The sequence below is a fragment of the Bufo gargarizans genome, chromosome 7 (assembly GCF_014858855.1).
Source record: "Bufo gargarizans isolate SCDJY-AF-19 chromosome 7, ASM1485885v1, whole genome shotgun sequence".
NCBI lineage: Eukaryota > Metazoa > Chordata > Amphibia > Anura > Bufonidae > Bufo > Bufo gargarizans.
The window spans coordinates 23,400,241-23,415,773 of NC_058086.1; the positions used below are offsets into that span (position 1 = coordinate 23,400,241).

At 41.7% G+C, this 15,533-nt stretch overlaps 1 protein-coding gene across 1 annotated transcript in view; it reads right to left on the minus strand.

Moving 5' to 3' along the window:
- Positions 1-15,533, minus strand: part of PPARG (peroxisome proliferator activated receptor gamma) — a 64,584-nt gene that overhangs the window by 15,976 nt on the left and 33,075 nt on the right. The window contains exons 2-4 of the mRNA XM_044301678.1: positions 12,368-12,617; positions 10,669-10,838; positions 7,827-7,965 (exon numbers count right to left, since the gene is read on the minus strand). Coding sequence (XP_044157613.1) covers positions 7,827-7,965; positions 10,669-10,838; positions 12,368-12,602 — 544 coding nt within the window. The 5' untranslated portion in view covers positions 12,603-12,617. The remainder of the gene's footprint in view (positions 1-7,826; positions 7,966-10,668; positions 10,839-12,367; positions 12,618-15,533) is intronic.

Consider the following 15,533-nt stretch of genomic DNA (forward strand, 5'->3'; position numbering starts at 1 on the left):
ACACTGACAACAGTAAGCAACAAATGCAGAAAAAAAGTCCAGGACTGAAGTCATTGAAACCAACCATATGCATACAAAGCCGTGTTCACACTAGTGTTTATCTTTATGGTTTTCTCACATAAAAAGGGAGATTTATCATAGCAACCAATCAGATTCCACCTTTCATTTTTTACAGCTCCTTTGGAAAATGAAAGGTGGAATTTGATTGGTTGCTATGGGCAACTAAGCCAGCTCCACTTTAAACCAGTTTGATAAATCTCCCCCAGAAAGTCTCTAAATTTCTAGATGGATCCTAATCAGTTCTATCATGTACAGGATTTAAAATATAACATAATTTTTACTATTTTCTAGTCATAAGCATTACATTCAAATTAGCATAGATTTAAATCCACGGGGTTCCAGAATATTACCGTTAGGGCTCATACACACGACCGCATGGCTTTTTCAGTGTTTTGCAGTCCGTTTTTTAAGGATCCATTGTTCCGTTTTTTGTTTCCGTTTCTTTTCAGTTTTTCCGTATGCTAAGTACAGTATACAGTAATTACATAGAAAATATTGGGCTGGGCATAACATTTTCAATAGATGGTTCAGCAAAAACCAAACGGATACGGAAGACATACAGATGCATTTCCGTATGTGTTCTGTTTTTTTTGTGGACCCATTGACTTGAATGGAGCCAAACACCGTGATTCGCGGACAAGAATAGGACATGTTCTATCTTTTCACGGTACGGAAATACTGAAATGGAATAAACACGGAGACACTTTAGTTTTGTTTGCTGAACCATTGAAATGAATGGTTCAGTATATGTACCACATACTGAACTAAAAAAACGGCCAGTATACTGAACGCAAAACACTGTCGTGTGCATGAGCCCTTAGGGTCTATTCACACGTCCGCATAATGGGTCCGCACCCATTCTGAAATTTTGCGGAACAGGTGCAGTCCCATTCATTTTCAAAGGGGCTGGAATGTGCTGTCCGCATCCGCATTTGCGGATCCGCACTTCCGTTCCGCAAAAAACAGAACATGTCCTATTCTTGTCCGCAATTGCAGACAAGAAAAGGCATTCTCTATGAGCGTGCCGGCGGAAAGCACATTGCCGATGTCCGTGTTTTGCGGATCCGTAAAACACATACGGACGTGTGAATGGACCCTAAATCAAAAATTAAAGGGAAATTTAATCAAAAACTATCTTAAACTATTTTCTATGGTATATAGAAGGACAGATACGGTACTAATCCAGAAGAAGACAACTCTAGGGTTCCTTTGGTGTCTTCTTATATAAAAAGGCTGCTACATTCTAAAAAAACATCTGCATTCATTCCAATGTACTTGGCAAATTTGATGCGTGGAAGGTCCTTAAACTCACCTCGGAACAACCGCCTATGGGCAGAATTCTCACGTGCCCTGCCCAGTTTGGCCTGGGACAGCTAACATTTGCCCGAACTGTCTCGGAAAATTAAGGACAGTCCCTGCAGATTTGGGACTGTTGGCAACTATGCATCTAAACCTTCTGAAATGATCTTCTCTTGAAATTTCTACCACAGACCATGTGGCGTTCTCTTGAGAACATAAGGCTGGGTTCACACGGGCGTGTCCGGATTAGGTCCGGATGCGTCCCGGTGTATTGCGGCAAACCCGCGCGATTAGGTACGCAATTGCAGTCAGTTTTGACTGCGATTGCGTTCCGATGTTCAGTTTTTATCACGCGGGTGCAATGTGTTTTGCACTCGCGTGATAAAAAACCGACTGTGGTACCCAGACCCGAACTTCTTCACAGAAGTTCAGGTTTGGGTTAGTTGTAGTGTAGATTGTATTATTTTCCCTTATAACATGGTTATAAGGGAAAATAATAGCATTCTGAATACAGAATGCTTAGTACAAGGGTCAATTGAGGGTTAAAAAAAAATAAAAGAAATTAACTCACCTTGTCCTCTTCATCGCGCAGTTCCCGGTCTCTTCTGATGAGCTGTCGGCTAAAGGACCTTTGGTGACGTCAGATCACATGCTCCAATCACATGGTACATCACCGTGGTGATGTACCATGTGATTGGAGCATGTGATCTGACGTCACCAAAGGTCCTTTAGCCGACAGCTCATCAGAAGAGACCGGGAACTGCGCGATGAAGAGGACAAGGTGAGTTAATTTCTTTTATTTTTTTTTAACCCTCAATTGACCTTGTACTAAGCATTCTGTATTCAGAATGCTATTATTTTCCCTTATAACCATGTTATAAGGGAAAATAATACAGTGAATAGACTGTCACCTAGCAACCATGAGTGAAAATCGCACCGCATCCGCACTTGCTTGCGGATGCTTGCGATTTTCACTCAGCCCCATTCATTTCTATGGGGCCTGTCCTGCGTTACAAACGCAGAATATAGAGCATGCTGCGATTTTAAAGCATTGCAGAAGTGATGCGTGAAAAAAATCGCTCATGTGCACAGCCCCATAGAAATGAATGGGTCAGGATTCAGTGCGGGTGCAATACGTTCACCTACCGCATTGCACCCGCGCGGAAATCTCGCCCGTGTGAACTCAGCCTTAGGGGGAAATTTATCAAAACTGGTGTAAATGAAAGCTGGCTTAGTAGCCCATAACAACCAATCAGATTCCACCTTTCATTTTCTAAAGGAGCTCTGAAAAATAAACGATGGAACCTGGTTGGTTGCTATGGGCTACTAAGCCAGTTTTCCTTTACACCGGTTTTGATAAATCTCCCCCATCCCTGACCGGGATCGATAGTCACCTACCTAGCAAAAAACTAGCTGATACGTTTCTCTGAGATAAAGAATTTTCTTGATTTAGTGCTCCTTCTGTCAACAGGCCTGAGGGGATGTATTGACATCATCAGACCTTGCTGGGCCGGTAACATGTTTGCATTACTTCTCAAGTGATGTTTAAAAGCATTGTCCACTCAACCTGCCCAACTGGTTTCCCTTCTTGTCAAAATGACGAGATGAGATGAAGGAATGAGGTAATTCCTGCCAGTCTCCTCCTCTCCAGCAGGCCATTCTGGTGTGGGCTCTTTCATAATGATTCTGTTTTTTTATGCCATAGCAAGCAGTCACGGACACCTGCTGCTCTGAGCACGTTCTCTGATCTCCGGGAGGAACCAGCCCCCTCTCAAATAGTTAAACTAACAGAGAGAAAATTACCAGAGCGGCAGATACAAAAGTTCAAGGTGAAAAGTATGTAGAGAGACAAATATGAGCTTATATCTCTCTCTATCTATCTCATATTTATTAGACGACTCACTTATATAGCACTACTATATTCTGCAGCGCTTTACAGACATTAGCATCCAACTGTCCCCAATGGGGCTCACAATCTAAATTCCCTATCAGTATGTCTTTGGAGTGTGGGACAAAACCGGAGTACCCGGAGAAAACCCACACAGACATGGGGAGAACATACTAACCCCAAGCAGATGTTGTCCTTGGCAAGATTTGAACCTAGGACCCCAGCGATAACCACTGAGCCACCATGCTGCTCATAGCTAGCTGTCTGTCTGTCCGTCTGTCTATCTATCAAAATAGAAAAATACTGCAGCACGTTTAAGTCCTATTACTGGGATTTTTCTCAAGCGCTTGATAAAAGTCCCAGTAATTGGACTGAAAAGTTTCGGTTTCTGGGGAATGGAGGACAACACATTGGAATTATTTCTGGGAGTGCTATCTATCTATCTATATTTCTATCCAGCTAGTTAGCTATATCTATTACTATAAGGCTGGGTTCACACCTGAGCGTTTTACAGCGCGTTCCTACGCGCTGTAAAACGCTCAACAAGGAGAAACCAATGCTTCCCTATCGGCATGGTTCTCACCTGGGCGTTTTACAGCGTGTACGATCGCGCTGTAAAACGCCCGACGCCCCAAGAAGTACATGAGCTTCTTTGGGGCGTCTTGTCGCGCGTTCCCGTACATAGACTTTCGGGAACGCACGACAATGGGTGTTTCACTTGTCTCTATATGCGCGATTGCAAACGCCGGTACAATCGCGCACACAGAGCGCTTCTTTCAGAACGCTCAGGTGTGAACCCAGCGTAAGAGTGGAGGAGACCAATTAGGAAATCACATTCCATTCTCCCTTAAAGGGGTTTTCCAACAGTTTTTTTTACTGATGACCTATACTCTGGATAGGCCATGAGTATCTGATCGGTGGGGGTCCAACACCCAGGAACCCCACCGATCAGCTGTTTGAGAAGGCACCAGCAATCACAGTAGCGCAGCGGCCTTCTCACCTCACCAAGCACAGAGCCCCACATTGTATCGTGCACATTGCACAGCGGCTCGGCTCAGTATAGCAGCTCAGCTCCATTGAAATGAGCTGCACCTAGGACATGTGACCAATGAACCAGGGCCGAGGCCCTAGGGCAATGCTGGAGAAGGCTGCGGCGCTACTGCGAGTTCTGGTGCCCTCTCAAACAGCTGATCAGTGGGGGTCCTGGATGTCATACCCCAACAGATCAGATACTGATGACCAATCCAAAGGATAGGTCATCAGTAAAAAACTGTCAGAAAACCCCTTTAATAAATATCTATGACCCCCTAATGCTGTCAGGAGGACCACATCTTTGTTACGATAGAAGACCATTATAAATGGTGTGGGCATTTCTCCAGTAACGCTCAAGAGAAGCTGTGGGAAACTGATCCTTAAAGTTGTATAAGCCTCTGACATCCTGCCTATGGTAAAAATGTGGTTGTTTTGCAATAAAAGGAAACCAGCCATGCATGCTAGGAGATAGGGAAGACAGGGAGAGCTGATTGAGCATGGGCTTGGCTGTTTTTGCAACCCCAATAGACACGTGGACTAATATTCCCAGGATATAATAGATTATATGGCACTTAAGAAGAGGAAACGGGTGCACGCTACCCGCCACGGTGTGTATAAACCCTCAATTAAGCTGATTGCTCTGCTCTCTTTTTTTTTTTCAACGGCAATGGTGTTTGAGAAAGATCTTATGACTGAACATCATATTTGATTGCCTTACAAACAATACAATAAATAGAACCACCAACTTTATCTTGTCATTTGGAGTGGACTAGTTATCATTTATAACAATTCACCCAGGCTTATCCTTCTACTTGTCACCTTGCATTGCAAAATAAGAAGTCAAAGGACCCCTGTTCCTATTATTGGTAAGGATCCCAAAGTTGAAACTCCCACATGTAAGATACAGCATATGTGGCATATAAGGACTGGAAAATGGATTTATCAATGAATCAGCAAGCTACTAAGAACGTGCACCAATGGGGGGCGATTTTGTTAGTGAGCTTTTCCTCCACTAATTATTATTACATGATTTCTACCAAACAAATGATAGCTTAGATTTAATTTGGGAAAGGAGACAGGCTTGCATGTCTCGTTTCCAGAGAAGCATTATGTGGGGAAACAAGCATTGCAATAGATAAAAAATCTTAGTATGAAAAAGCACTGATTGAAAAGTTTGAGGCTACTTCCAAAACCTTAGTGGATAAAAACAGCTCTTTTTTCCAAAAACCCAAAGATATGCCAATTAGCATTCTTGACAAAAAAAAGATAAGAAAAGTAATTCCTTATGATGGCTGCTGATGTTAGACATGCTAATTTGCAGATATTTTCCCCAGAAACCAGGAGCATTGCCTAGCCTACAATTGTCATCACACATATTAAGTGGTCTCCATAATACAAATAGTAGCCACTACCAGGAAGCCCATCAAGGCCTCCCAGCTAAAATAAAGCAACTGGAAACTAAACAAATATATACAGTTGTGTTCAAAATAATAGCAGTGTGTTTAAAAAAGTGAGTACAACTCAAAATCCTTCTAATAGCTTTTATTTCCATACACACAAATGCATTGGGAAAAATATATCAAATTTGTGTGGTTCCTCTAAAAAAAATTGAAGAAAAATGAATATTAGGCTACTTTCACACCTGCGTTTAGGTGCGGATCCGTCTGGTATCTGCACAGACGGATCCGCACCTATAATGCAAACGCTTGTATCCGTTCAGAACGGACCAGTTTGCATTACTATTTTTTTTTGTTTATGATAATGCAAACGGATCCGTTTTGACTTACATTGAAAGTCAACGGAAGGCGGATCTGTTTTCAATTGCACCATATTGTGTCAGTGAAAACTGATCCGTCCCCATTGACTTACATTGTAAGTCAGGACGGATCCGTTTGGCTCAGTTTCGTCGACGGACATCAAAACGCTGCAAGCAGCATTTGTTGTCCGCCTCCAGAGCGGAATGGAGGCTGAAAGGAGGCAAACTGATGCATTCTGAACGGATCCTTATCCATTCAGAATAGATTGGGGCTAAACTGATCCGTTTTGGGCTGATTGTGAGAGCCCTAAAACGGATCTCACAGGCGGATCCAGAAACGCCAGTGTGAAAGTAGCCTTAGACTGTTCAAAAAAATAGCAGTGTTGTATTCTTATTTACAAACTCAAACATTCACTATATAAACTAAAAAATGTTTGAAGATTTTGCTTTCCTTTGAATCACTTAACTAATATTTAGTTACAGAACTGCTGTACATCTGTGTTGCATGGAGTCAACCAACTTCTGTCCCCTGTGAACAGGTATTGCAGCCCAGGATGATTGGACTACATTCCACAGTTCTTCTCTATTTCTTGGTTTTGCCTCTGAAACTGCATTTTTGATGTCACCCCACAAGTTTTCTATTGGATTAAGATCCGGGGATTGGGCTGACCACTCCATAACGTCAATCTTGTTGGTCTTGAACCAAGATGTTGCACGTTTACTGGTGTGTTTGGGGTCGTTGTCTTGTTGGAACGCCAATTTCAAGGGCATTTCCTCTTCAGCATAAGACAGCATGACCTCTTCAAGTATTCTAATGTATTCAAACTGATCCATGATCCCTGGTATGCGATGAATAGGTCCAACACCGTAGTATGAGAAACATCCCCATATCATGATGCTTGTGCCACCATGCTTCACTGTCTTCACCGTGTACTGTGGCTGAATTCAGTGTTTGGGGTTCGTCTCACAAACTGTCTCCGGCCACTAGACCCAAAGAGAACAATCTTACTTTCATCAGTCCACAAAATGTCTCTTTAGGCCGTCAATGTGCTCTTTGGCAAATTGTAACCTCTTCAGCACATGTCTTTTTTTCAACAGTGGGACTTTGCGGGGGCTTCTTGCAGATAGCTTGGCTTCACATAGGCCTCTTCTAATTGTAACAGGACTCACAGGTAACTTTAGACCTTCTTTGATCTTCCTGGAGCTGATTGTTGTCTGAGTCCTTGCCATTTTGGCTATTCTTCTATCCATTCGAATGGTAGTTTTTCGCTTTCTTCCACGTCTTTCAGGTTTTGGTTGTCGTTTTAAAGCATTTGCGATCATTTTAGCTGAGCAGCCTATCATTTTCTGCATTTCTTTATATTTTTTCCCCTTTCCAATCAACTTTTTAATTAAGGTATGTTGTTCTTCTGAACAATGTCTGGAACAACCCATTTTCCTCAGAATTTCAGAGAGAAATGCACTGTAACCAGCATGTACAACATTTGCTGCCTTCTTTCCTTAAATAAGGGCAATAATTGCCACCTGTTTTTCAAAGAATGAATGACTCATTGAACTCTACACTGCTTTTATTTTGAACATTTCAATAAGTGATTGAATTACAGAGAATCAGCAGCATGCATGTCATGACTGTTGGGTTTCTATTACTCTACTACACCTGAGAGTAAATTATTTGCCAAGTAGAAATATCATTTCTACCAAAAACTGTGATTGATCAGGTTAGTGATGTCTGACTGCTATTATTTTCAACACAACTGTATATAGTATTCAGAAGTGAACCAACAAACTCACCATTATGAGACATCCCAACAGACAGACACTTCTGGAACCTGCAGTACTGACATTTGTTCCGACTTTTCTTGTGGATACGACAGTTGAGCTCACATCGTTCATAAATTAACTTTAATCGAATTGTTCTTCTAAAGAATCCCTGCAGAAACAAAATCAGGAATTGTGTTGTGATTTTAGTTCGTTGTAATTTTGTTAACACGTCAGACTGAGAATAAGAAGTATAGATTATTTCCGCCATGTCATATCGTCATCAAATATAAAATCCAGCAACTTGAAATTTTGTACTTTTAATAAATTTTTACAATTTTTCATGTATTTTCTAACTGGTTTTCATTTCTGGTCTTACTCTGTGCAGTCTATAAATAACCTGCTGCTACTGGGAATTTGTCAACATACTGGCTAACTGCTGTTGACAGATCTTATTGTTGCTGTATCTTTATTCTATTTTTGCATGTGTGAACAGCCAGGACTGATGAAGCCACACACAATTGATAAAGAAAATATTCCATATATTAATCATGATTAACATATGAACACATTCTACTTGTCTTCATTATTAAAGAGGTAGGCCGGGATTTTGAAATTAATGGCCTATCCTCACGATAGGTCATCAATATCTGATTGGTTGGAGGCTGACGCCCCCGCCAATCAGCCTTCCTAAGCCTGTGATGTCCCTTTCAACGGTCACATGGCCTAGGGGCAGGTCGTTCTGATTCAAATGAAGGGGCCTGTGGTAAAATACCAAGTGCGGCGACTATACAGTACAATGTACGGCACTGTTCTCGGTATGCTGTGAGGTCACAGCACTCACCGGAGCACCGCAGCCTCTTCAAACAGCTGATTAGTGGAGATGCTGGAAGTCAACCTCCACAGATCAGATATTGATAACCTATCCTGAGGATAGGCCACCTATATGAAAATCCCAGACGACCCCTTTTAATGTTTTAGTTAATCCAAGAACAGTCTATGCCAAAGAGTTCATCATGTTGCAATCAAGTTAATAGGGACATATATTAAAAATAACTGATATAACAAAGGCAGCTTGCTGATAGTTTCCAGCTAGAGGATTTTGGGGTATTTTGCACAGAACAAAACAAATGGAACTATAAAGAAAGAAAGCAAAATGTGTAAAAGACTGGATTATAACAATGCTGTGTTGCACTTTGGTTTAGTTTCTGTCTGGGTTCCTATTTACTATAATGCATTTACTGAACCATAAATCGTAGAATATCAATATAAATTATAACAAACTACTAGTTGTTTTTTGTTCAGAGCATTGTTTGATGACTCAGAATATGAATATTTCAGTGGGTACTTCTAATATAACTAAACACTAAAAGACATTTAATAAACATAATTTTCCTGCAGAAAAATATCTGCTTTTATTATGGTCATTTATCCACTTCAAAACCTTTTATTAGCTAATGTGAGCTTAATATTGACAGCAAGATTCAATTCAGTTATTCTGCATTTTACGTATTCCGTGTTGCCGACAGCCAAAACATTGTCTAGTGCAGTCAACAGTGTAAAAGAGCTGAATTTAATTTCCCTACTGTTTACAACACAAATCTAAGTGAATTACAGGAGGTCACCAGGCTGGGACCACACAAGATTTAGCTTTGTTATTGGAAGAAGATGAAATTAGGAGACTGCAGTAATAAAGTGCTGAATAATACAGTACAGAACATTAGTGACCTCAAAATGAAAAAACTTCAGTCGCTGCTTAATTTCACTTTCTCCTCAGGTAACAAAACTGTAAGGCTTTTATGTTTAGGACCATCACATCACCATCTTAATTTTCAAGTTCCTTAAAGTGTAAGGCTTTTAGGGGCATTTAAAGGGACCGACCAGGAACGATCTATGGCTACTGATATTCTTATAGAGATTATTTTTTTCTATACAGCAAATTGCTGTTTACGAAGCACGATCAGCTGCCCAGAAATGATGACTTGGATGTCCATCTGAACAATCATTTCGCCTGATTTGCTTGTTCATGCAGCACCTTTACATCTGCCTATTATTGGGACCAAGTTTGTTCTAACATTTGTTCACGATAATGAGCCCGACTATTGCCCTGTGTAAACCCACTAATATTCAGACATGTATATTAAAATACTCCACTTTGCAGCCATAGGTCAGATGGCCATGTAGGATATGGACCTGGCAACCGTAGGAGACTCCAGTGGTCTCCAGGTTTGTGTTCTGTGAGATACCGTTCAGAATAGTGCATGGGAAATAGTGCAGAAAAGTTAATGTCTTAAGCTTCTCGGACTAGGACCACCTACTTCTCTGGGTCCATGTGCTCTATGTGTGCAGGCCATTGTGAATTATGCACATGTGAATAAGACCTAACTTTTTGCAAAAACATGAATTCTCCTTTGGGCTACATTCAAGTACCACAACCGATTCCATAAAAGTTTCATTTGACTAAATGCCATATTCTGGGGCTCTCCCATTGTCCTCTGTTAGGCTGCAGGTGAAGACTGTGCTGGCCACAACATCATCACAACCAAGTAGATGGCGTAGGAAATACAGTAGTCTCTCAAGGTACAATGGCCTCAGTATACAATATTTTCAGCTTATAATGGTCTTTCTTGGGCCATGGTAAGTTGAAGCATCCAATGCCTCAGACCTCAGATCAACCAATCGACACGGCCATTTCTTTGGTGAAACAGCTGGGCTATCTAGTTGTCTGGTAGCTCTTCTAGGTACTACACGCATGTAATATTAATATTATAATATTAAACCAGAAGGTTTCCAAAAATGTCTAATTAATAAAACTTTGAATGTCACACATCATAATATTAAGGGTACTGTCATAGAAGAAACTAAAATATGTTACCTTACAGCCTTCACATGCATGGACCCCATAGTGGAAGCCTGAGGCCTTGTCACCACACACGCGGCATTCTATGGCAATGAAGGAGTTAGAGGCCTCGTCCTGAGATTTGTTATATGACTGTGACTTGTCTGAATAGTAAGGCGGAGAAGGAGGCTCCAATTTTATTGTGTCTGAGGTTAAAAAAAAAGTTCAAGTAAATGTCACATTTGTGCGTAAGTTACAGAAAGGCAGCCATTTTGTGGGGTCAAACAATTTTAGGAGAAGGCAATACATACTGAAAGGTGACCTTCCTCACACTCACAGTAAATATATGTAAATATCACATGAAAACATTATAGAATCACAATTAACAAAGTAATGACCATACCAACATACAACATTTATAAAAGGTTCAGTTAGGTTCTGCGCACTCTGGGTTCGAGCTTTCCATTTAAGGTATACTTTTGGAAGATTTAACAAATTTCAACCCAGAGTTGCAAGCAGTCGCCAAGTTGCAGCGATTTCCCTAATTTCAGAGACAGTTCCAGCAAATTCAGGCTGTTCAAGGCCAAAAATAATTGGGAAGTCTTGGATGGGTTTGGGGCTTAATGAGTATGCTATACCTCCAACAAAAGGCTAAGACATATGCTACTGCACACCACAATTGTAAGAAAACGTATACAACACAGCATCATTTTTGCGGTAGTCAACTTTCTATAAAAGCAGTTGGATTTTCCTATACACTAGAACAATGTAGAGCAATATATATACCAGCATGATAAAAACCAAATGGGACTCTTTTGGCCTCTGTTGTGTGAATGGAGCACTAGGGACACATTTGACATATAAGGCCTATACACCAAATCTATTGCTCAGATGAACTGTGCATGGTCCATACTGGCTTATTACATGGGTGATATACAGGGGCGTATAGTGGAAGCAGGGGAAGCAGCTTCTACGGGGCCTGACCTCTAAAGGGGCTCACCCAGGAGGAGGACTAAAAGATTTTATTGTCAGGGACCCCTCAACAGTATTATACAATTACATTATATACAGTGACATGACATATAGTATATAGGAAACCGACGGAGCGGCTGCCGATCCTGGTGTGAGAGAGTGATCTTGACTAGCCACAGGAGTGGGGGTTGCATGGTAGGAGGGGGTTGGGAAGAAGTTTATTGGGTGGGGGGCAGGGATGGCCCACTCAAAAATTTGCTGTGGGACACAGTCATTTCTAGTTACGCCACTGGTGATACATTACCGCAGGTATACACTTTTCTGTCCTGCAGAAGATATGAAGGACAGGAACATGGTGTCTCATGGGACTATATACATGAGGATAATTTTAACATGGGTATCATTTAGGTAATTTTTACAGTCATCAATTATAGAAATTATATCATGAATGAAACAGTTACAATGGTGACTGAAATAAGTCAGATCAAGTATGCTAGTTTTCCACAAAGACCAGCTCAGCATAAGCATCCAGTGTAGATATTCACCCTTGTGACCCAACATAACCATCCAGTCTAGACTTCTGCCCCTGTAAACCACCAAAACCATTCGGTTTCAACATTCGTTCCTGTTAGCTAACTTATTGACACATTTTAGGTCTGAAGGACATGAAAGCTGAGTATGCATAAACTGTACACTGGATAGCATAAAGGTACTTGTACAAGACTCCAAAGAACAATGATGAACATGGAATGAGTCTGCATACTTTGGCAGTCTTGTAGTTTCAGGTCATACTTATAATCAGCGTCCATCTGGTCATTTCGGCACAGGAAGTTCTTATCTTCTACAATGTCTTCATAGTGGGCAGTAGAAATACTTGTATAGTCCACGGTTGCAAATGGCTTAATGTCAAAGTCATGGGAATGGTTCTCATAACCAGAGAGGTCTACAGTGTTCATGCCAAAATTCATCCCCCAAAATGGTATCTCTGTGTCTACCATCGTTGCTGCTGTTTCCTGGAAAAGAGCAAAGAGTTTATTAAAAATTGACTGAAAATTGATGTCATTTGGTGACTAAATATATAGGGTTCTCCAGCAAATGCAACAGGCTGCTGAGACTGCAGAAGTCATTGGTATATCATTATGGACAATGTCATGGACAGAGTGCTGGCGAGATTACGTAAGTGCCCATCCTACATACTTTACCAGCTTTCCAGTAACTGTAATTTCCGTGATAATGACTATTGCAAGGTAAAGTATGATGTAATGATATTAGTGGAGCTGAGAATATATCAAATTCATTATGTTTGTCAAAGGAGGGTAGAGTGATACAGTCATCAGATTTCTTAAAGGGAACCTGTCATTTTGAACATGATGTCTGATCTGCAGGTAATAGAGCAGGAGGAGCTGAGCAGATTGATATAGGGGCACATTTATTTAAACGCCGGTCTTAATAAACCCCTAAGCTGGTGGTGGACCCGCCAAAGTTATAAGAGGCGACGGCCTCTCCATCCTCCTCTAGTTCTAAATGTAAGACAGCTTCTGAGCTCTCTTACATTGAGACCATTTTCTACGGCTGAAACAGGCGTAGGAAATGGTGAATGAGGCGGGCTAGCCGGCCTGTCCCCTTCTCCAACCACGCCACACCCACTTTATTAGATCCGGTGTGAGCTGGGAGTAGTCGCAGATTGCGGTGCAACTAACTGTTGCACCGCCATCTGCGCCTAAAATACGCCTAATATAGCCTATTCAACCAGTCACAGTGTCTGGTAGGGCTGACCTTGCTTATTAAAAACATTTCTTCCCAGGATCTGTTGCTGCATTTAAGAAGTGTTTTTTGTTTTAAAAAATATGCAAATTAGGACATACATTCACGAGGCCCTCCAGTCTGCTTCCCTGGACATTCCTCCTCCACCCGGATGCCTTGCCCTGTTAATTTAGCGGAAGGAGGAGTGCCCACTAGGGAAGTAGAATAGAGGACCCACCCTCAGTGCACTTAATTCCTAATTTGCAGATTTTAAAAAAACTGCAATTTTTCCAAAATGCGTCAATGGATCAGGGGAAGAAAGGAATGCTTTTAACCAGCCGCATCAGACCTATGAGGCATTATGACTGGTTTAATAGGGTAAATCTTGATGCCATCTGCCCTTTAAATCTCTGCTTAGTCCAGTGATTATATGTGCATATAGAGTTAGCTGTCAAGCACTGAGTAGAAACGCCTACTGGACTCCTAAATTTAGAAAGAGCAGGAATTAAATGAATAAAATGATATGAAAGTTATACTGAATCTTTACCACCAAGCTATATATCAATCTGCTCAGCTCCTCCTGCTCTATAACCTGCTGCCTGCAGATCAGACTCCATGTGTTCCCTTTAACACTCTCTATTTCCCTCTGTTCTATTGCAATGTGTAATATGTGATGTGTGTCACTTGATAAGCCCCAGAATACAGATTACAAAAAATTGCATATCATCATTGTGTTTGCATCTGATTGTATCGTTAAAGGGAATTTGTCACCAGCGACCTCCCTATCCAGGCGTTTGCATAGTCACATAGATGTGGTTCACATGATTAAAACCCTGTTTTTCTTTTGTTGAATCCGAAGCTCCAATACCAAGTTATGAAATTTTTTCTTAATAAGCAAATTAGGCCTCTGGTGCAATGAGGGCGTCACTATTGCTCTTGTAGCACCCAAGGGCAGCTCCTTTCTGTGGCCAGCCCCTTAATCGTTGCTTTGATTGACAGGGCCAGGCAGTGGCAAAGCAGCGAGGGATGGGCTGGCCACTGAAATGAGTGGAGCTTGGGTGCAACAAGAGCAATGCTGACACCCTCATTGCACTAAAGGCTTACATTGCATATTAGGAAAAAGTGTGATAACTCGGATATGGATCCTCTGATCAACAGTAGAAAAACAGCGTTTTAATCAGGTGAAGCACAGCTATGTGTCTATGCAGACAGCTGGATAGTGAGGTCGCTGGTGACAGATTCCCTGTCAAGAGTATTGTGACACACAGGGACTGCCAACCAGTCTGCCATGAACAGATATCCAATGCCATTCCAGAGAAACCTCCATTATTTGGTTGTATACCATGAAACCACATTGGTACGTTTCGGGCTGTTATACCATCTTGTATGGATATAAATGACATTTATACTTAGGATGTGGGTTGACAAAATTAAGATTTCTACATGTGATAGCCATCTGAATGCACGTCTCTTATGCTATGGCCTCATAGACATGAACTAGAAGAAAACATCAGGGTCCTGATCACAGCGGTGGCAATGATGCAACAGATGAAATGGGTCAAAGAGTAGAACAAATGTGACGTGACTCAGAAAGCACAAATACAGAACATTTCACTCCTAGAAAAGCATTCAACATATGGCTGTATCATGTAAGAGCTATTAGGCTGAGGCAGCGCCCCTCCATGACTGCCAGGGGTAGAATATTGGCACATATCTGTTCCATCTGCACCCTACGGCTGGCCATAGACATTAGACTTTTGCCAAGGGATCCTGCCAATTTTGAGTCTATTGCCAGCGCAATCTATACAGGTCACAGACAGAGATTATATTCAGAAGTCTGGCAATGTCCTAGTTAGAGCGGTCATTAACAGAGCACACCTTGCAGAAGACACTTTAAATATAGCTGGCTGCAGTGGCGTCAAAGCAGAAGTTTACATCTTGTGAGCTGAGTGGAGAAGCTGTGGCGGAGGATGAGAAGGAGTCGGGACGCAGCACCGGGGAGAAGGTAAATATGCTTCCCCAGCACCAAGGAAGAGGGGGTTGGTCAAACCCCTCCCCCCAGAAAAGGGCACAACCCCATTAAAGTGAATGGAAGTGGAAGTTGTAATTGCACTGCAACTCCACAAGGGAGAAGGCGTGCAGGTAAACATCGAAGAGAGCGCAGTGCTTGCATGAGCGCCACAGCC